Genomic DNA, 23,671 nt, shown 5'->3' with positions numbered 1-23,671 from the left:
TGTCCCTAGCAATAGAGGTAAACAGTAAGGGAAATGTCTCTAGCAACTTGGGGAAAGCAGTAGGGGAAATGTCCGTAGCAACGGGAATAAGCAGATGGGAAATGCCCTTAGCAACACAGGTAATCAGTGGTGAAAAGGACCCAAGCAATTGGGGAAATATTGGGGTAAATATCCCTAGCAACATGAGTAAGCAGTAGGGGAAATATTTCTAGCAACGGGGTGTATTCAATGGGGGAAATGTCCTAGCAACGGAGTTAAACAGTAGGGGAAGTGCCCTTAGCAACTGGGTTAAGCAGTGGGGGATATGACCCTAGCAATCATGGTAAGCAGTGTTGGAAATGACCCTAGCAATCATGGTAAGCAGTGTTGGAAATGCCCCTAGCAACAGGAGTAATCTGTGTCCAAAATGTCCGTAGCAACGGGGTAAGCAACGGAAAAAATGTCCTTAGCAACGGGGTGCATTCAGTGTAGGAAATGTCCTTAACAACGGGGTGCATTCGGTGTAGGAAATGTCCCTACCAACGGAAGTAAGAAATGGGGGAAGTGTCCCTAGAAACAGATGGTTAGCATTGACGGAAATGTGCCTAGCAACAAGAGTAAGAAGAGGGGTAAATTTCCCTAGCAATGGGGTGTATTCAGTGCGAAATGTCCCTCGCAACGGAGTTAAACAGTGGTGAAATGTCCCTAGAAACGGGTGGAAAGCAGTAAGGGAAAGGTCCCTAGAAACGTTTGGAAAGCAGTTAGAGAAATATCCATAGCAACGTAGGTAAGCAGTGGGAGAAATGTCCCTAGGAGAAGGGGTAATCAGTGGGGAAAAGCTCCCTTGCAACGGGGTTAAAAAGTGGGGTAAATATTTTTAGCAACGGCAGTAAGCAGTATAGGAAATGTCCCTAGCAACAGGGGTAGGCAGTGGGGGAATGTCCCGAGCGTTGGGTGGTAAGCAGTGTCGGATATATCACTATCAATAGGGGTAAGCAGTGTCCGAAATGCCTTTAGCAACAGCAGTAAACAGTTTGGGAAATGTCCTAGGAACGATGGTAAGCATTGGGTGAAATGTCCCAAGCAATGTAGAGTAAGCAGTAAAAGAAATGTCCGTAGCAACGAGGGATAAGCAGTAGGAAGAATGTTCCTAGCAACGTGTGTAAGCAGTATCCAAAATGTTCCTACCAACGGTGTTAAGCAGTGTCCGAAATGCCCCTAGCAACGGGGTAAGCAGTGGGCTTAATGTCCTTTTCAACTGGGGTAAGCTGTGGGGGAAATGTCCTCAGCAAAGGGGTGTATTCAGTATAGGAAATCTCCCTAGCAATGGATGTAAACAGTGAGGTAAATGTCCCTTACCAATTGGGGTTAGTATTGGGGAAGTGTCCCTAGAAACGGGTGGTTAGCAGTGAGGGAAATGTTTCTAGCAATGTATGTAAGCATAGGGGGAAATATCGCTAGCAATGGGTGTACAAAAGTGGGGGAAGTGTCCCTAGCGACGAGGGAAACCAGTAGAAGAAATGTCCTTAGTAACAGGGGTAAGCATTGTGTGAAATGCTCATAGCAACTGGGGCAAAGCATTGGGGAAAATATCCCAATAACCGGGGATAAACAGTTGGGTAATGTCCCTAGCAAAGGGGTAAGCAGTGTCGGAAATGTACCTAGCAGCGGGGGTAAGGAATGGGGGAAATGTCCTTAGCAATGAAAGTAAGCAGTGAGGGAAATGCCCCTTGCAACGTGGGGAAATAAGTAGGGTAAATATCCGTAGCAACGAGGGTAAGCAGTGGGGGAAATGTCCCTAGCAACAGGGTGTATTCAGTGGGAAATGTCTATAGCAACGTAGGTAAACAGTGAAGGAAATGACCTTTGCAGCGGGGATAAGCAGTGGGAAAATGTCCTTAGCAATAGGATAAAAAGTGAAGGAAATGACCCTAGCAATAACAGTAAGCAGTAGGGGAAATGTCCCTAGAAATGGAGGGTTATCAGTGGGGGAAATGTCCCTAGGAACGGTAGGTAAACTGTGTCGCAAATGTCCCTAGCAAAGTGAGCAAGCAGTGTTTGAAATGTCCCTAACAACGGGTTAAGCAGTGAGTTTAATGTCCTTGGCAACTGGGGTAAGCATTGGTGGAAATGTCCTTAGCAACGGGAATAAGCAGTGAACGAAATTTCCCTAGTAACGGTGGTAAAATGCGAAGGAATGGTCATTACCAACGGAAGTAAGAAGTTGGGAAAATGTCTCTAGAAACGTGAGAAAGCAATGTCCATAATCCCTAACAACGGGGTAAGCAGTGAGTTTAATGTCCTTGGCACCTGGAGTAAGGAGTAGGGGAAATGTCCTCAGCAACGGGGTTTATTCAGTGTAGAAAATGTCTCTAGCAACGGAGGTAAACAGTGAGGTAAATGTCCCTACCAACGGAAGTAAGAAATGGGGGAAGTGTCCCTAAAACCGATGGATAGCAGTGAAGGAAATGTGCCTAGCAACAAGAATAAGAAGAGGGGTAAATGTCCCTAGCAACGGGTGGTAAACACTGGGTTGTATGTCTCTAGCAACGAAGGGTAAACAGTGGGGGAAATGTCCCTTGCAACGAGTTGTTTTCAGATGCAAATGTCCGTAGCATAGGGTGGTAAACAGTGGAGAAATGTCCCTAGCAACGGGAGTAAGCACTGTGTGAAGTGTCCCTAGCAATAGGGAGTAAGCAGTGGGAAATGTCCCAAGCAATGAGAGTAAACAGTGTCCGAAATGTTTCTAGCAACGGTGTTAAGCAGTGTCGGAAATGTCCCTAGCAACGGGGTAAGCAGTGGGTTTAATGTCCTTGGCAACTGGGGTAAGCAGTGGGGGAAATGTCCTTAGCAACGGGGTGTATTCAGTGTAGGAAATGTCCCTAGCAACGTAGGTAAACAGTGAGGTAAATGTCCCTACCAACGGAAGTAAGAAATGGGATAAGTGTCCCTAGAAACGGATGGTCAGCAGTGAGGAAAATGTGCCTAGCAACGGGAGTAAGAAGAGGGGTAAATGTCCCTAGCAACTGATGTAAGCAGTGTGGGAAATGTTTCTAGAAACGGGGGAAAGCAGTGGGGAAAATGCCCTTAGCAACGGGGGTAATCAGTGTCCGAAATGTTCCTAGCAATGATGTTAATCAGTGGGTTCAATGTCCTTGGCAACTCGGGTAAGCAGTGAGGGAAATGTGCCTAGCAACGGGAATAAGAAGAGGGGTAAATGTCCCTAGCAACGAATGTAAGCAGTGGGTAAAATGTCTCTAGAAACGGGAGAAAGAGGTGGGAAAATGCCCTTAGCAACGGCGGTAAGCGGTGGGGGAAATTTCTTTCGCAACGAATTGGTTTCAAATGGAAATGTCCCTAGCAATAGGGTGTAAACAGTAAACGAAATGTTTCCAGCAATGTGTGGTAAACAGTGGGGAAATGTCCCAAGCAACGGGAGTAAGCACTGAGGGAAATGTCCCTAGCAACAAGGAGTTAGTAGTGGGAAATGACCCTAGTAACAGGTGTAAAAATGTGGGAAATGTCCCAAACAGTGGAAAGTAAGCAGTGCCGAAATGTCCCTAGCAATTGGAATAAACAGTGTCCGAAATGTTCTTATCAACGATGTAAGCAGTGGGTTCAATGTCCTTGGACACTTGGGTAAACAGTGGGGGAAATGACCCTAGCAACAGGGGTAAGCAGTTTGGGAAATGTCCCTATGAACGGGTGGTAAGCTGTGTCGGAAATGTCCCTAGCAACTTGAGCAAGCAGTTCCAAAATGTCCCTAGCAATGGGGTAAGCAGTGTATTCAATGTCTTTGGCAACTTGGGTAAGCAATGGGGGAAATATTACCAGCAACGATTGTAAGCAGTGTCCGAAATGTCCCTAGCAATGGTAATAAGCAATGGGGAAATGACCTTAGCAATGGGGTTAAACAGTAGGGAAAATGTACCAAGCAACGGTGGTAAACAGTGCAGGAAATGACTCATTATACGAGGAGTAAGCAGTGGGGGAAATATCACAAACAACAGGTGGTAACCAATAGGGGAAAAGTCATTAGCAACGGGGTAAACAGTGGGGGAAATGACTCTAGCAACATGGGTAAGCAGTGGGGGAATGACCCTAGGAACTGGGGGTAAGCAGTGTGTGAAATGTCCCGAGCAACGGGTGGTAAGCAGTGTCGGAAATATCACTAGCAACGGGGGTAAGCAGTGTCCGAAATGTCTTCAGCATTGGTGTTTATCAGTGGAGAAATGTCCTTAGCAACGGCGGTAAACAATGAAGGAAATGTCCCTAGCAACAGAGGTAAGCATTAGGTGAAATGTCCCAAGCAACATGGAGTAAGTAGGGGTAGAAATATCCAAGCATCTGGGGTAAACAGTAGGGGAAATGTTCCTACCAACGAGGTAAGCAGTGTCCGAAATTTCCCTAGCAACAGGGTAAGCAGTGAGTTTAATGTCCTTGGCTACTTTGGTAAGCAGTAGTGGAAATGTCCTTAGCAACGGGGGTAAGCAGTGGGGGAAATGTCCTAAGCAACGGGGCGTATTCAGTGGGAAAACGTCCCTAGCAATGGAGTTAAACAGTAAGGTAAATGACCTAGTAACGGGGGTAAGCAAAGGAAGAAGTGTTTCTAAGAAGGGGTGGTTAGCAGTGGGGGAAATGTCCTTAGCAACGGGTGCAAGCAGTGTCCGAAATATCCCTAGCAACGGTGTTAAGCATTGGGGAAATGACCCTAGCAACACGGGTAAGCAGTGTAAAAGTTTTTCTAGCAAAGTGGTAAGTGGTGGTTTAAATGTCTCTAGAAACGTGGGATAAGCAGTGAAGGAAATGCCCCTAGGAACAAGGTGTATTCAGTGAAGAAATGTCTCTAACAACGGAGGTAAACAGTACGGTAAATGTCCCTAGTAACGAACGTAAGCAAAGAGGTAAGTGACCCTAGCAACGGGTAGTTAGCGTGGGGGAAATGTCTCTAGCAACGGGTGTATGCAGAGGGAGAAATGTTTCTCTCAAAGCGGGCTAAGGAGTGTGCAAAGTTTTTCTAGCCATAGAAGTAGGCGTGAGGGAAATATATATAGTAATGGGGGTAAGCAGTGTTCGAAATATCCCTAGCAACGGTGATAAGCAGTGGGGAAGTGACCCTAGCAACAGAAGTAAGCAGGGAAGAAATGTCCCTAGCAACGAAGGGAAAGCAGTAGAGAAAATGTCCCTAGCAACGGGGTAAGCAGTGTAAACGTTTTTCTAGCAACGTGGTAAGCAGCGGTGTAAATGTCTCTAGCAACGGTGTTAAGCAGTAGTGGAAATGTTCTTAGCAACGTGGGGTAAGCAATGGGGGAAATTTCCTAGCAACGAGTTGTATTCAAATAAAAATGTCCTTAGCAACGGGGGTAAACAGTGGGGGAAACTTCCCTAGCAACGTGTGGTAAACAGTTAAAAAATGTTTCTAGCAACGGGAATAAGCACTGGGGGAAGTATACCTAGAAACGGGGAGTAACCAGTGGGAAATGTCTCTAGCAATTGGGATAATCAGTGGGGGAAATGTCCTTAACAACGGGTGGAAAACAGTGGGGGAATTGTTTCTAGCAACGGGGGTAAATAGTGTCGGAAATATCCCTACCAGGAGGGGTAAGCAGTGTCGGAAATGTCTCTAGCAACAGGAGTAAACAGTGTCCGAAATATCCCTAGCAACGGGGTAAGCAGTGTCCGAAATGTTCCTAGCAATGATGTTAAGCAGTGGAGAAATGTCCTTAGCAACGGAAATAAACAGTAGGGAAAATGTCCCAACAACGGTGGTAAACAGTGGAAGAAATATCCCTTAAAACGGGGGTAAGCAGTGCCGAAATGTCCCAGGCAACGAGGGTAAGCAGTGGGGAAAATGTTCTTATCAACGTGTTGTTAGCAGTGGAGGAAATGTACCTGGAAAGAGTGTGTAAGCAGTGTGGGAAATGTCCCAAGCACTGAGGGTAATTAGTGATTTCAATGTTTCTAGAAACGTGGTTATTCAGTGGGGGAAATTTTCCTAGTGGGAGGTGTAAGCAGTGGGTGGATTTCCGTTGCAACGGGGGGTGTTCAGTGAAGAAATGTACCAAGAAACGGTACATTAGCAACGGGGGTATGCAATGGGGGAAATGTCCCAAACCACTTGTTTAAGCCATGTGGGAAATGTCCCTAGCAACGGGAGTAAGCAGTGTCGTAAATGTCCCTAGCAACGGCTGTGTAAGAAATGGGGAAATATCCTAAGCAAAGGTGGGTTTCAGTGAGGGAAATTTCACTAGAACGGGGGATATGCAGTGAAGAAATGTGCCTAGAAATTGGGGTAAGCAGAGGGGAAAATGTCCCAAGCAACGGGGATAAGCAATGTGGGAAATGTTCCAAGCAACGGGTGGAAAAGCAGTTGGGGAAATGTCCCTGGCAATGGTATGCAAGCAGTAGGGAAAATGCCCCTAGCAACAGGGGTAAGCAGTAAGTGAAATGTCACTAGCAATGGGGATCCATGTGGGAAATGTCCCTAGCAATTGGTGGGTAAGCAATGAGGGAAATGTCCCAAGCAACCGGGTGTAAGCAGTGTGTAAATGTCCCTAGCAACGGGAGGGTAAGCAGTGTGAGAAACATCCCTAGCAATAAGGGGTAAGCAGTGTGTGAAATGTCCCTAGCAACGGCGTTCAAGCTTTTTGTAAAATATTCGTAGCAACGGGAGGTATGCAGTGAGAGAAATGTTCTAATCAACGTGGGTAACCAGTGTGGGAAATGTTCCTAGCAACGGTGGTGTAAACAGTGAGGGAAATTTCCATAGCAACGATGTGGAAGCAGTGTGGGAAATGTCCCTAGCAAAGGAGATTAAGCAGTGGTGGAAATGTCCCTAGCAACCGGGGTAAGCAGTGGTGGAAATGACTGTAGCAACAGGGAATTAGCAGTGAGGGAGATGTCCATGGCAATGGGGATTAAGCAGTGGGTGAAATACACCTAGCAACGGGGTGTTTAACAGTGTCAAATGTCCCTAGCAACGGATGGTAAGCAGAGAGGGAAATGACCCCATCAACGGGGGTAAGCCATGTGCGAAATGTCCCTAGCAACGGGGGTAATTAGTGTGAGAAATGATACTAACAACAGGGGATATGCAGTGTGGGAAATGTCACTACCAACGGGGGGTAAGCAGTGGAAGAAATGTCCCTAGCAACAGGGGTAAGCAGTAGTGGAAATGACTGTAGCAACAGTGAATTAGCAGTGAGGGAGATGTCCCTGGCAACGGAGATAAAGCAGTGGGTGAAATATACCTAGCAACGGGGTGTTTAGCAGGGTCAAATGTCCCTTGCAACGGATGATAAGCAGAGGGGTAGATGTCCCTAGCAACGGGGGTAAGCCATATGGGAAATGTCCCTAGCAACGGGGAGGTTAGCAGGGAGTGAAATGTCCCTAGCAATGGAGGTAAATCATGTGTGAAATGTCCTTAGCAACGGGAGGTAAGTAGTGAGGGAAATGTCTTTAGCAACGGGAGGTAAGTAGTGAGGGAAATGTCCTTAGCAACGGGGGTGTAAGAAGTGATGGGAATTTCCCTAGCAACGGGGGAATGCAGTGGAGGAAATGTCCCTTGCGAACGTGGGTAAGCAATTAAAAATTTCCATAGCAACAATGGGGTAAGCAAGAGGAAAATGTCCTTAGGAACGGGGGTAAGCAGTTGTGGAAATTTCCCTTGCAACGGGGAGTAAGCAGTTAGAGAAATGTCCCTAGCAATGGAGGGTAAGCAGTGGGTGAAATGCCCCTAACAACGGGGTGTAGTCATTGGGGAAATGTCCCTAGCAACGGGGGGTAAGCAGGGGGGGAAATTTCCGTAGCTACGGGCTAAGCAGTGGGCGAAATGTCCCTAGACACGGGATTAAGCAGTGTATGAAATGTCCCTAGCAACGGGGGGTAAGTAGTGGGTCAATTGTCCCTAGAAACGGGGGTAAGCAGTGGGGGAATGTCCCAAGCAAACGGGGGTAAGCAGTGTATAAAATGTCCCTAGCAACGTTGGGTAAGCAGCGTATGAAATTTCCCTAGCAATGGGGGGTAAGCAGTGAGGGAAATGTCTTCAGCAACGGGGGTAAGGAGTGTGGGAAATGTCCCCAGCAACGGGGGTAAGCAGAGAGGAAATGCCCATAGAAACGGGAATAAGTAGTGTTCGAAAAGTCCCGAGCAAAGAGGGGTAGGCAATGTCCGAAATGTGCAATGGAGGATAAGCAGTAGGTGAAATGTCTCTAGCAACGGGTGGTAAGCCGTGCGTGAACTGTCCCTAGCAACGGGGTAAGTCATGTCGTAAATGTTCCTAGCAACAAGGGTAAGCAGTGGGTAAATTTTTCCTTTCAACGGGGGGTATTCAGTCTGGAAATGTCCCTAGAAACGAGGGTAAGCCAGGTGTGAAATGTTTCTAGCAACGGGGGTAAGCCATGTGGGAAATGTCCCTTGCAACTGGGGGGTAAGCAATGAGGGGCATGTCCCTAGGAACGGGAGTAGGCAGTGTCGTAAATGCCCCTAGCAACGGTGTGTTTTCAGTGGGAGAAATTTCCTTAGCTACGGGGTAAGCAGTTGGGGAAATGTCCCTAGCAACGGGGACTAAGCAGTTGGGGAAAAGATCCAATGCCTAAATTTTTGCTGTGGAAGAAAACAGGAGCGCCCCGATAAAAACCCACTTTCACAGGACAGGCGCTGAACGTTTTTCGTGTCCTGTGCCCGAGACCTAGAAAAGAAAATAGATAGTATTAACGTGAGTTTTGTCCTTTAAGTACTTTGTTGTGTGACTTGTGATTCTTGAAATATGTTGTAAGGTGAAATATATTTGGTTGGTGCACTAGTTAATTTGTAGAGTGATGCCGTTAGTTTGTTCATGTTTTCTGCTTTAAAATAGTATTTGTGTGATATTTTTCTGTATATGTCCAAACTTTTATATATATAAGTATGAAAGAGAGATGAAATTATTGGTAATAGTAAATTTGAGAAATATTTTCTCAAAAGTGTCTTTTCTATTTTGAAATAAACTTAATATTAAAGTTTATATATTTAATATATATAATATATTATATTATTAAATATATAAATAAATAAATATATTTATTAATATTAAGTCTTAACATGTACTAAGGCCGGGCATGGCCAGTTGGTTCAGGCGCTTGACTCGTAAACATGCCTCTCTTCCAGCCGAGTGGGCGTTATTATACGAGAGTTACTCACTCTATTTCTTGGTAAAAAGTAGCCCAGGAGATGGCGGTGGGTAGTAATGACTAGCTGCCTTCCCTGCAGCCTTACACTAAATTAGGTACGGCTAACGCAGATAGCCTTTTGTAGTTTTGCTCCAAAATTCAGAAAACAAATCATATATTAGAGATTAAAATATTGTGTAAGTTTTGAGTCACACTATTACTACTTCTTATAAAAATTATTTTTATTAAGCTTGTATAGTTTACATGGTATTTGAATTATTATTGTCAATAACAACTCGGTGAAAATGAATTAAACCTACTATTTATGATAAATATGTAAAAGGCCCCCATTGGCACAGCGGTATGTCTGCATACTTATATTGCTAAAAACCGTGTTTCGATAGTCGTGATGGGTAGAGCACAAATATCCCTTTGGTTTCTTCTCCCGAGTGCGGCGGTAAATCTATGGATTCACAATGCCAAAATCAGAGGTTCAATTCCCCTCGTTGGGCTCAACAGATAGCCAGATGTGGCTTTACTATGAAAAACACTTTTTGGCCAAGTGTGTTAAGGCATTTGACTCGTAATCCGAGAGTTGCGGATTCGAATCCCGGTCGCAACAAACACGTTCGCCCTTTCAGCCGTGGGAGCATTATAATGTGACGGTCAATCCCACTATTCGTTAGTAAAAGAGTAGCCCAAAAGTTGGCGGTGGGTGGTGATGACTAGCTACCTTCCCTCTTGTCTTACACTATTAAATTACGGACAGCTAGCACAGATCTTTGTAGAAGTAATAGTTTTCTTTTATTGTTTTTATAAAAGTTAAAAAATGTTTATTTTTGTTAAAACACATTGTTATAATGAGATATTTCTTCATAACTTCCTGGTTTTTGGTGAATCAAACAGCTTTGTTGTTTTCGGAAAAGCTTTTCCAGGAGGTGGCAACAATTGTTGTAACGATTTAGTATGTTAATATTTCTTTGTCAAAATCTTATATTTACATAAAATCACAAATATGACAGATTGGTATTGTTTTGGTAAAATTGTTAACAATTCCATATATATGTATATTTACTTTTACGAATTTTTTCCCCTCTTCTTTGAATGATAACATCACGTAGACATTCTTTGTACCTAATATTATAACTAAAGTAAAAGTTCTTACTAAAACATATCTAAATAGAGCTTGTTTGTTTTTTTTAATTTCGCGCAAAGCTACACGAGGGCTATCTGCGCTAGACATACATAATTTAGCAGTGTAAGATTAGAGGTAAGACACCTACCATCAACTCTTGGGTTACTCTTTTACCAACGAATAATGAGATTGAACGTCACATTATAATGCCTCTAAGGCTGAAAGGGCAAGCATGTTTGGTGCGACAGAGATTCGAACCCGCGATCCTCGGATTACGAGTCAAACGCCTTAACCCACCTGGCAATGCCAGGCCTCTAAACAGAAATTTTCCAAAGTTCAGTTTTAAGAGACAGACTCCTAACACTATGAAGAAAACGTTTACTCAAAAATTTTATGTTTACATAATTGTTTTTAGTTATGCGACTGAATGTTACTTGGCGCCACTATTTTCATATTAAGATACCATTGAAATTTCAAATGCATCTTAACATGTCTACTTGGTGATTCTAATACATAGTGGGGTATTAATCAGTAGTTTGTTTTAGATTATCTTATAATAATAATAATTTTATACAAATCTTTCTTTACTGTTGGACGCTCAACTATGAGTCTAAAGATCACGGGATCGAACCCGGTCACACCAAACATGCTCGTTCTTTCAGTGATAGTGTTATAAAGTGACAGTCAATCCCTGTATTTCTTTGTAAAAGAGTATCCCAAATGTTGGCCTTGGGCAGTCGTAACTAGTTGCCTTTTCTCTGGTCTTACACTGCTAAATTAGGGACGGCTGGCGCATATAGTTATCGTGCAGCTTTCCTTTAAATTGAAAAACAAAGAAACAAACTTTACTAGTAAGAAGAAAAATTGTGATACGAGTTAGGGATTTCAATATAACTTCAATCCCCTTACACGGGTTTAAGATGGGCTCAAACATTCAAACAAATAGTATTGAATGACTATGTTTCCTCAAGTATATGATTTGAAAATTAGGAACACCAAGCGTTGGAAGCCATCTCGTAGCTTTCCGCGAAATTAAATAACAAACAAACATATCGGTATTTCTACCACACACCTGTGTGCTTCACGTCATCACGAAGAAGAACTGAAGATCTTCAATTATAAAACGTTATGTGTATGAAAACAGCTTTCCGCTTGTACAGCGGTAAGTCTACGGATTTACAATCAGGGGTTCAATTCACCTCGGTGGGCTCAGCAAATAGCTCGATGTGGCTATTTGTTAGAAGAAAATATACACACATACTCTCAAATCGTTAGTTCAATAAATTCTGCACACAAAATTTTGTTTTTTTTCAAATAACAGAAAAGTAATTTGTCAAAATAAAAACAAATGTTTTAATGTAAGATAATAATAATATTTGATCATGAAAACGTTAGCGGTTCTAAATAAAAGAATTGTTATCAACTGAGCGAATGTTTGTTACCGAAATGTTACTATTTGTCATATATGAAATTTACACTGAACGTGTAAAGAAAACTTTTTAAAAATTCCTGTCAATATTTTTGTGCTCTAAAGAAAACTTACCAGACAGTGGGCAGGATTCATTACATATAAAAAATTAAGTACCATAATGAGTGAAGAAACTAATTATAAAGCTTGAAACGGTAAGTGAATGGCAGTTAATCAGGGAGGGTTTGTTTGATTTCTGTTATATATCCTTACAGCTTTGGTGAGTCGAAGTTAATATAATTAAGTGTTTCATGCTGAGTTGTATAATAAGTTAAATATCTTGAAGAAAATGTTGAGATATTTGACTCAGTGGGAAGGTTGCTCGTCATCACCACCCACCGCCAAGTCTTGAGCTACTCTTTTACGAACGAATACTGGGTTTGACCGTCGAATAATAACGCCCCCTTAGCTGAAAGAGTGAGAATGTTAGGTGCGACGGGAATACGAACCCGCGACCCTTACACTACGAGTCGAATGCATTAACCTTCCTGTCCATTCCGGGCGCTGTTTAGTATTAAAATGCATTATAAATGCAAGAAATGTCGTATTTGTATCTCACAACAACTGGTACGTGTATTAACGTTTTAAAACGTTATTCTGTACTTATCAATGAAAGTGTTAATACCCATACCAGCCGTTCTGAGATACATTTTTATTTTAAGTGGATTTCTCGTCATGAATAAATATCGTATTTATTGAATTAAAAGTTTAAATATGTTAAATCAAGATTATTGTTGGGCTGAAAGAATTATACACATTACTATTGTTGTTAACTTAAATTTGAAATTTTTTATCTGTTTTACGAAATCGGTAGAGTAAGTAAACTGATTTTAAATACGACTCTCTGTCTTGAGATCCAACTGAAGTGGTTCCGAAGGCTACGCTCCCCTCGGTTTCAAAATGTACAATTACAAGATTCGCTTGGTGGACAGCACTCATTTCGATATGTCTTATTGCTTTGTGGTAAGTTACATGTCATTTTCAATTTCTTTATAATTAATGTATGTGGAACACAGGGAATAATCATTTGAAGATATTGATTTCTGTATTCACACTGCTGTTAGAAACATATGCTTTCACGTGAGGTACTATATTCATGTATCTGTCTTCTTACGACACACTATGTTGATAGATCTAATTTCAAGCAAGGTATTAATTTGAGATCTCCGCCTTTATATGACGTATTATTTTGGTTCATGTGAAGTACTACGTTCCATGGGTCGAAACATTATAACTGAATACACTTGTCTAAAGAATCCATACAATTATTTGTTGGTTAAGCATGAAACACATTTATAGTTATATCTGTAACCCATTATCCATAGCTTATTTAATAATAATATGTATTTTAATGGTCTTGAAACACGTGATTCTTATTGTGCAACGTTCTTTCTTCTTTCTACAACTGGAAAGAAAAAACTCGGGAATGTTTTGAAAAACTGTATCGAACACAAACAGCCTGGTGATGAAAAGATAACTACGTATGAATTGGATATATTGGAGGCTATGCCACTGATCACTGAATGTGGGAAAAAGGTCCCGACAAAGAACATTAAGAAGACAAAAACTAATATACTAAGAAAGAAAAAAGTGACCAAACGAACAACCCTGGAGACGATATATGAAAATGACCTAGAAGAAAGGAATACATTGGTTCGAAATTCAATTACGTTCTTATTCATCTTACGTTCTAATTAATATTTGGTACAAGTAAATTCACATTTTTACAGTTAAAAAATTCCATTTTAATGTACGTATACTACGTCAAACTACGTGTACAATATCAAACAGATGTTGCATGTTTAAAATCAGTGTTGTTAATACCTTGGGTTATCCCCAACTACTGAAAAAGATGCGTTCAGAAAATCTTTAATGTTCAGAGTCATTTGAATGCATGCGATGTTTTTTTCCAAAATAGACCTACCTACACGTGTTAGATGCTATTGAGGTCTGATAAGTCTGATTATCTTTTCTAATGTCCATAGCATTAATAACATGTGGAAAACATAAAGATCAAAATGCCCTTTCGTGATTTTTCATTCACATACATACTACTACTACTGATATTGAATTATTGAATATTTTAAAGCACCATAAAGTACGTGATTTACTCCAAAGTTGCAGAAAAAATAAGACAGTTTGGATACCATTTCTCTCTGTAACATAAAGTAAATAACCAGTCATTTGGAGTTCATATCACATAACTTTTCATGTTTAATTTATATAACTATAAACTGAGTAGAACACTTGACATTTAATTATAACCGCACTTTCATCTTATCTAGAAGTTCTTAAGTAGTACCACCGACTGCTATGACCAATAGAAAGTGTATTTTACCGGGTACGTAATTCTGACAATTGTTTGTAAATATGTGATCAATAAGACGTTTCTCTGGAAAGGAATGGGATTTTTCAACCCACATATATTTCATGATTGATCATGTTAAAATGGTTTCAGAATACAGACAAAGTTTCTACTTCTGCTACCATTACGAACAAAATAAATAAGATAATAGATGTTTTTTAAGAACGACTCCACTGACACAATTTAATGAACGTATAATTTTGTGTATGTTTTCTTTCTATCTAATACAAAGTCGATTTTCGTCTATAAGTGATTTTGAGAATTCCATTACTATTTGACTTTCCTTCAAGCCTTCTTTTGGGTCATGTCTGATTCTTTTATATGTTATTAATAATATATAAATTATTAAATCATTATTATTGATGATTCTAAAAAAAAACTATGGTAACAATTATTTGGTGCTTTTTAAAAACCAAACTAATCTTATCATCCATTACACAGATATTTGTGTGTTTAACTTGTTTTATACGTTTTTACAGCAGTTTCTTAACTTCACATATGTGATCAAGATACAAAAAAAAAAAGGATTGGTACAGTTTTCCATGTTGATGATAACCTCCAGCAGGAAACTGTTGGTGTGACTTCTAAAATTAACAATTTTTTCAGTTTAAAAATACCTCTTTGGTTATCCTACACGTTTTTAAGGTGCTTCTGTTTCTATTTCTTCTTTGTGAATATACACTGTACTTAAAGCAAACATGCATCTATACAAATTGAATATAAATATCTTCAAAGTAATGTTAAAAAATCTCGTATTCTTCAGTCATCTGAGAGACTTGAACCACAAGAATGAAAGGATCAGTGCAAAATGAAACACCAGTTTTTACAAATCAAATTATTATTAAAATTTTTAATTCAAAACCCTTTTTACCACTGAAGTTCTTTTGCCACATTTAGTCCAATTCAGACATTAAACCTCAGAACGTGTGAAACCATTTTCAAAGGAATATGGCCAAAGAATATCTTCGCTTGAAGATTAGCCGGAAAGCTTTTTGCTTCAGCATCTCAATCATTTAATTTCCATGTTATAAATATATTTTACGATGCATAAAGAAAAAAGTATTTTCCGTTTTTACAGTCAAGCTTCACTTAAAATTGAAGATAACGTAGAGCTGAAACAAAATTTTCGCACACCAGTAGCCAAAGATCGACCTAAAGTGGGGTGTATAAGTAAAATATTGTGTTTCTGAAGTTGATCCGTCAGAGAGTATCTTGTGTACGTTTAACCTCGTTAACAGTTAAACTTTGTAACAGAAAAGCCAGTAATTTCATAACAGTGTTTGTGTGTTTTTTCGTATAGCAAAGCCACAAGGGCTATCTGCTCAGCCCACCGAGGGGAATCGAACCCCTGATTTTAGCGTTATAAGTCCGGAGATATACCGCTGTACTAGCGGGGGCAATTCAATAACACTAACTAATGGATGCACATTAGCTTAGACACAAATATCGCAAACATATGGTTATTGTTTGTTTATTTGTTTTTTGGAATTTCGCACAAAGCAACTCGAGGGCTATCTGTGCTAGCCGTCCCTAATTTATTAGTGTAAGAAAGAGGGAAAGCAGCTAGTCATCACCACCCACCGCCAACTCTTGGGCTACTCTTTTACCAACGAATAGTGGGATTGACCGTCACATTATAACGCCCCCACGGCTGGGAGGGCGAGCATGTTTTGGCGCGACTCGGGCGCGAACCCGCGACCCTCAGATTACGCCTTAACGCGCTAGGCCATAACATATGGTTAAATTGATAAAATATTTGTTATCAAATTTCTAGCGGCAGTAAAAGTATATTTCAAATACTTTTCAAACAATAAATAACACATAATCTTTTTTCTTTGTGTGTACATCTAGCTTGATTGTTTGTAAAAGTAAGACATTAATATAAAATTCTAAAGTTATAAGTGATACTATTGTGATCATATTCATAATCTTACGTATACATAAGCAATATAAATTATTTTTAATCAACACACACGGTGGGTGAAATATCAAAGGAAAACTTAATGGCTGTAACATATTTAAAAGCGAGATGGGTGATTTCGATTTAGGTGGTCTTGCTGTAAAATTAATATTGTGCAATCAATGAAAATAAGGCCTAAAATCAAAAACTTTGAAATAATCTGTAATATCACGTTTGTAATGGTCATCACTATATTAACATTTGTATATTCATGCGTCTCACAATTGTACGTCAGTCAACACTAATTCGCTGCTATCTTTCCTTCGTATTCTCTCGCTACTAGTCACTACTTCATTGAGAGGTGTGTATTAAGTAATTGGTTCTTCTCCTACGGGCTTCTATTGTGCAAACTAATATAAGAGTGGAACTACGTTCAATTTCGTGGACTACTTCAGAACCTGAAGCAAGCAGTATACAAACGTAAATATAGATTAATTGACCTAAAATAGCCATAGATAATTATTTCTCTCTGCACTGTACGCTTTATATGTAGCTTTGTTTTATAAGTGAAATAACACTGTTACTATGGGCACAGAGTATACTTATCTGAGTGATGTCGTGAACTGATGTAACATTGTCAGGTGAAAAAACTTTCTATAAGAATAGTGATATTAAATTTAATTGTTTTCTCCTGAACTGGGAAATTATAACATGTTTGTATTATGCGGTACCAAATTAAGTAAATTAACCGTAATAAACAACAAAGAAAACTTTCTTAAGATTCAGCGTGAAATTAAGGTACAATCAAACATAATATATACAAAGTTTCTCTTTGCAACTTCTTTCTTGAACCAGTCTTAGTAGGTAATGTATGATATTAATCAAAATAAGACCGATAATAAACATATTATAATACACTAGTATTTGCGATGAAGAACCCGTATAGTTACGGATACGTTTATTTTTCGCATTTCATAAGCCATAATCTTATTTTTTATTTGTGTGTGTGGGGTAATTCTCCCAGTGTTCCAAGGCCTAAAATATACACCACATGTTATATTATATACGTAAATTCAAATATATACACACACAGTGGTATCTCGGTCCTCGAACGACTCCCTTCTCGAAGAATTCAGTTTTCGAACATATTATTTGAAAAAAAAAAATGTCTCGGTTTTCGAACATAAACTCAGTTCTCGAACCAAGCTTGGCGTGGGCCGAAAATGGTTGAAGGGTCGTTCGGGTCATCAGACGGGTTATTTCGGGGGTTCGGGCTAAAACCTGCTGTGAACGTTCTCGTTTTTACTTCTTTCCAAATATTCTGATTAAATAAGCCATCATGGGATCAAAGAAGTATAATAAAAGTGGCAAACCAAAAGATAAGTTATTAGAGCTACAATAGAGATGAAAAAAAATCTCATAGCGAAGTAAAAGAGTGGTGTTCGCGTGTTTAACCTTGCTACACAGTTTGGTATGGTGAAGTCTACAGTCTGCACCATACTGAAAAATAAAGAGTTCATCAAAGGAGCTGATATTGCAAAAGTAGTGACAGTGCTTACGAAACAAAGGTCACAAACAGTGGAAGAGGTAGAAAAACTGTTATTGATTTGGGTAAAACAGTTATCTGGTGATAGCATTTGTGAGACCATCATTTGTGAGAGAGCAAAGCAGTTGCATGCTGACCTCCTGAAAACACCGCTGGAACGAGTGCTGATACAAGCGATGCCTTTAGTGCCAGTAGGGGTGGTTTGAAAAAGTTAGGAAGAGAAGTGGCATACACAGTGTGATGAGACATGGGGAAGGTGCCAGGCAGAAACAAACCTTATTAGACAAGTTTTTAGTGAGAAATAGGTCTAGTGAGTCTCAAGCAGGTTGTTGCGGTGCAAAGCGACAGAAAAGAGAAAGAACTCCAGAAGTAGAGTTACCTCACGTTTTTATGGAAGGTGACACCCCTTCAAACAATAATAACCCTCTTACTCACCACCTTTCACTTATGCCATCAGCTCAAAACTAACTGCTCAAGTTTCGAGTCATTGCTGAAACGTTTGCTTCCGGGAAATTTTACTGAAAGAGAACGTATTTTTTAAAAACACGTGGAGCTTTGGTTCCGAAGCACAATAATAGATTTATCCATGGATGGTGGATCCGGAGGGACAGGTGCCCCTTTTTCTTTCCAAAGTAGTAAAGTTTTCTTTTCCAAAGGCAAAAACTATAGCATAAAAAGTATAGTGAAGTTTGTGACAACAGTGTGTAGAGTCTTAAAATACAAGTTGGGTTGAATTTAATAAGGTTTTTACCGGCTCGATTATTTTTTATTGGGATAATTAATAAATTGGACATGAGTTTGTATTTATTGAAAATGGTGAAGCTGGTGGGTTTTAAATTATCGAAATATAGAATTGTTTGTTTATAAGTTTTCTTATGTCGAAAGACTTGGGGTGACTATTTTCCCACAAGTAGCTGAAGAGAGTAAAAGGCATTTGAAACTGAGATACTGTGTGTTCAAGAACTCAACTCCTGCCCCTTAGCTGATTCTCCATAGTTGCTGACTAGTTTGATATCTGCGTTTGGATCATGTCTGATAGATAGAATATCCTCAATGTTTTTGGGAGCTGTTACAACTTGATGGTAATGCAAAAATCTGGTAATGAGTAACATTTTTAGTTTTTTTAAGTTAGATTTTTAAGGTTTTGGTTTTAATTTGTGTATGTATGTGTATATATATATATATAGTCACTGTCAAGCTTTTAAGAGTTTCATCTATTTCAAGGGCTTAACATGTCCTTGTGATTAGGATGCTCCTCTCGCAATCTGGGGGAGGGGTCACAGGTCGGAATTCCATCACAGAAAATGCTGTCCTTTTCTGCCGTAGGCTATCGTTTATAATTCAGGACAACTAACGCAGGTATCTTAGGTATAGTTTTGTTTATAATTTAAGAAAAAAAATATTTGATAAAAAAATTTTGTAATTATATTATTCAAAACTTCGCCTCTGTTTGGTTTGCCGACTTGATCACAAAGATGAACACTGATAATTAGTTAAGTGAGGATATCACTAGGGGTTCAGATGGGTGTGACTTTTTTTACACGCAATTATCCGTTTTTCGAAACGCGCGAAGGACAAACAATCTAGATGTGAACTAAACATTCTACCTCAGGGTATTCAAACATACACGGTACACGACGACTTCTTATATACCTGATGCTAATGTAATAGGCGGTTTTTATTGTTTCAGACTGAACATACACTAGACAGGAGTTCAGTCTGTTACCACACTTACAGAGTCTAATGGGTTATTGTTGTGTTAGAAGAAGTAGGCTAATAAATAACGAAACAAACGGCATTCTTGGCCTTAATGTGACCAAATTTGATAAGTGTAACCTGTAAGAAAACTATGTTTTCCTTTGTAAATGTGAACAGGGGCTTTGAAGCAATAGAATTGATATGTGTAATAGACGTTGCCATGGTGGCTATTCGTTACACATTGTATTTTCATATTATCGTGTGATTATAGATGTGATAACTGTTTTGGAATTACACGTAACAGTGGCTTACCTTTTCTTCTCAACTTCTCATATCTTGAAGAATCTACATTATCTATGTCAAGGTCTCTTCGTGTGGTTGGATGGTAACAGTAACATCGTCTTGAAGTTAACGACTCCATTAAAGCTACGTGTGGTTAATTGGGCTTTAATTTCAAATTATGTTTTTAATTGGTTACTTCATATCTTGCGGTAATGTTGGAAATATTTATATTTTAAATAACTCGAAACAGCTTTCTCTTTTGGACCAGTTTAATAATGTGATGTTCCCTCATTACAGATGCTATTTCGAAAGCAACATCACGTTTCGACAGTTCGAAACTTGGACATCTGTATCATCAGCGTACAATTATCGTTTCTCATCCCTGAGTTCAAGATCAGTGAAAGTGGTTGAATAAATGCAAACATTTTACTGTTTCGTAACACAGAAACAATCGATATCCAAAACTTTTGAAATATTGGATGCATCCCTCAATGATCTTTAAATCTCCCCGCGAAAGATTTAAGCACTTAACTCAGTTGGTGAGACACTCGCTTTGCTCGAAAGAACTCAAATATATATTTTTAAAACTTTATTACCATGTTAAAAAAATGTTTCCCAAGTAATAGTTATTTCATGCCCTTGAGACAAGGGCTTGAGGACTAGTACCTTTTGTAAGAGGGAGAAAGAATGTAGTAACTTGATTTGTTAAGATGTGTATTAACAGCAGTAATTAATGGGTCACTAGATAACTAGAGAAGACAAATCTAATAAATAATGTGTTAATCTTATGAATGGGACAGTGACTTGTTATAAAAACATAATGGTTCCTTGAGAAACACGTGTTGAGTCATTTTGAAAGATGTCCTAATTATGTGATTCAGAATCATACTAATTGAAAACATACTTTGTTTCTTTTACATGAAGGCCCTTGTGGACTGTACAATACTAGAAAACGGATTTCAATTCAAATGGTGGGTAGAACACAAAGAGACCTTTGTGTAGCTTTGTGTTTAATTGCAAACAAACAAATCTTACTTGAGGACGGATGTTATTTTCATGAATTAAGGTATTTCTTTCTGTTATTTTTATGCAATATTTCCATCTCGCTGTCTTCAAAGCAGGTCATCTCAGACATTGTTTAAAATTAATGACTTTGATTCTTGTTCTATGGTAATCTAATAAAAGCAAACACGAACAACAGTAATTTATTACAATATTTTTCTCCACAAAAAGAAAATAACAATCGAGTAACCAAACGATCAGGAAAATTTCTAAATATGAAGAGAAGGAGTATTCATAATAATCAAAAGTCAGAGAAATTTCCAAACATGGAGGTGTATGGTAACAACCAAAGAGATTTCCAGAAATGGAGGGAGGAATTATTCAATAATAACTGGAGAAGCGCAGACATTTCCAAACATAGAGGTACGGGGTATTCAGTAATGACAAAACAGCCAGGCGTATTTTCAAGTATAGAAAGAAGAATTATTCAGTTATAACATAACAGACAAGGACATTTCCAAACACGGAGGAAGAGATTATTTAAGAAATAATTTCCTTGATTTACTAAAAATAAAGCAAATGTGAATTAATTCTAAAAAACATAAAGATTCATTATGAATGAGACGATAACTCACAATAAAAAAATATGTTGTCTTGCTATGAAAGAAAAGAAGACTTTTCGGAAGACTCACTAAGAGAGACAATGCCTTATTATAAAACTCATGTTAAAGTATTATAAGAGATGTGTTAATTGTTATCGTCCAATAGCGATATCATGCTCAAGAATTTTTGACGAACAAAACAATTTACTGAAATTTGACAAAAATGCAAAGAAAATTTGAAAACAAGTATGTGTTTGTTTGGAACCTCATGCTAGTGGTGTGAGTCCACAGGCATACCATTGTACCGTTGGGGGGTCGTAACAAGCAAGTAAACAAAATTATTAATTCAAAATAGGCTTCTTCTTAAATTTCTGGTCCTTTGCATTGATATGATTAACTATTGTCAGATGTAAAAGATTACGGACTCTTGTTGATTCTGTTGTTGTTATTGTTTTAAATTAAGCATAAAGCTACACAATGAGCTATCTGTGCTCTGCCCACCACTGGTATCGAAACTCGGTTTTTAGCGTTTTTAGTCGGCATACATATAGCTGAGCCACTGATGGGGGGTGTTGATTCTACAATCTTCATGAATACCTTGTATTCTGCGTTTAGTTGTGGGAATGCTTTGACGCTTTGAGTCAATCTGATGTTGAAATTACCCAAAGACATTATCCTTCCATCTGAATGGCCTTCTTACAGGTTCCATCCTCTTATAAGACTGTAAATACTAAATGTTCTCACGACCCCGTCCCCTTAGAAATGTTACGTTTCTGAGTGCAATTTCGACAAATCTCATTTTTATGCAAAGCATTAATTACCTATGTTTCTTTTTCCCCACAATTTCAGTTACGTAAACAGAAACAAGTGTTGTTTATTTCAAACTAATGTTTAAACATTTGTTTTTATATTTGTTAGTGAATTTAGCAAAAAATACTTGAATGATATTTGCGCTCGCTGTCCCTAATTTTGAACTCATAGATTAGAGGGAAGGCTTTTAGTCAGCCACGACTACTCTTTTACCAACCAAGAGTTGATTTGGCCATAACATTATAATTTCCCCATGGCTGAAAGGCCAAGGTTGTTTGATGACGGGATTCAAATCTTTAGGCCGCAGATTGCGAGTCAAGTGCCCAAACCTTCACACTATTCCAGACTTTGTATAAAGGAAATAAATAATTTTCTCCACCCAGTCCATACCCATTAGTCCCTAATGGTGAAATGGAATTACGTCACGATAACAGCCATAAAGTTAGTAACTGTTTTGTTGCAAGTATAAAACAAAGACATCCATCAAGAGAGACTCTGTTTAATTTTATGTTAACACTAAAACTCTACCGAACTTAAAAGCTCAGCAAAGCTGCGAATAAAAAGAATGTACAGATGCAACTTAGACATCTTCGAACTAACTTCTATCCTAATACGAGAAGTAACACAATACACTTGCGCAATTACTCCAGATCCATCTGTCGGTAAGTATACGGACTTACAATGCTAAAATCCGAGGTTCAATTCCTCTTAGTGGAAAGAGTGCACATAACTCATTATGTTCCTCTGCACGACAACAACTCCACTATCTTCGTGACTCACGGTAATAATAATACTTCTTCCTACTTAATTATTTTCATTTCGACTCCCACAAAGAGTCGATTGATTAATTCCATCCACGTAGATTTTGTATGTGAATACGGGTTTTGAAAGATTCAACCCATTACAAATAGTTATAAACACAATTTTAAACATAATCATCACACTCACCACTGGAACCATTCGTCATGCTTGACAAATAGTATTTTGATCAACCAATACACCTCTTTACAAATATATCATATATATCCACAAAGCTATAAACCGTGACTATCTTTACTCATGTAACGTTGATCGTTTCAATATATTTGGTCAATTATCCAACATAATGCAGAGGAATATTAGAGTTTAGCGGTTAAAAACACTAAGAACATCACACCAGATGTGAAGTAACAACACGCCAGCTTACTCTATGTTTCAGTCAAAGTAGTTTACCACATCTACTTATTCTCTGTTTCAGTTACAGCTGTTTAAAAGGTCAGCTTGCTCTGTGTCACAGTTATAGATGTTTACTACGTCAGCTTACTCTAGGTCTTCGTCATAGCTGTCTACCAGGTCAACATATTCTCTGTTTCAGTTATAGCTGTTTCCCACGTCACCTTACTCTGTGTTTCAGTTATAGCTGTTTCTCACGTCAACTTACTCTGTGTTTCAGTTTTTGCTGTTTACTGCGTCAGTTTGTTTCAGTCATAGCTCTCTACCACATCAACTTATTCTATGTTTCAGTTATAGCTGTTTAAACGTCTGCTAACTCTGTATTTCAGTCATACCTCTTTAGTATCAGCTTACTGAACGTTTCAGTTATAGCTGTTTCTTACGTCAACTTACTCTATATTTCACTAACAGCTGTTTACCATGTCAGCTTACTCTATGTGTCAGTTACAGCTGTTTACTACGTTAGCTTACTCTATGTTTCAGTTATAGCTGTTTCTCACGTCAACTTACTCTGTTTCAGCTT

At 39.0% G+C, this 23,671-nt stretch overlaps 1 protein-coding gene across 5 annotated transcripts in view; it reads left to right on the top strand.

Moving 5' to 3' along the window:
- LOC143226265 (uncharacterized) overlaps positions 1–23,671 on the top strand; it is a 69,934-nt gene that overhangs the window by 38,139 nt on the left and 8,124 nt on the right. For 2 of the 5 annotated variants that reach the window (XR_013014474.1, XM_076457018.1), the window contains exons 3-4: positions 12,586–12,694; positions 13,145–13,384. Coding sequence is in view for 1 of the 5 variants with exons in the window: in XM_076457018.1 (XP_076313133.1) it covers positions 12,632–12,694; positions 13,145–13,384 (303 nt within the window). In the remaining 4 variants the exon portion in view is untranslated. Of the gene's footprint in view, positions 1–12,585; positions 12,695–13,144; positions 13,385–18,766; positions 18,911–23,671 lie in introns of all 5 variants that reach the window. The other 3 variants (XR_013014477.1, XR_013014475.1, XR_013014476.1) reach the window with 3 other exon arrangements.

This window comes from Tachypleus tridentatus, chromosome 9 (genome assembly GCF_004210375.1).
Source record: "Tachypleus tridentatus isolate NWPU-2018 chromosome 9, ASM421037v1, whole genome shotgun sequence".
NCBI lineage: Eukaryota > Metazoa > Arthropoda > Merostomata > Xiphosura > Limulidae > Tachypleus > Tachypleus tridentatus.
Note: the sequence above shows the minus strand (reverse complement) of the source record. Positions and strands in the feature narration are given on the sequence as shown.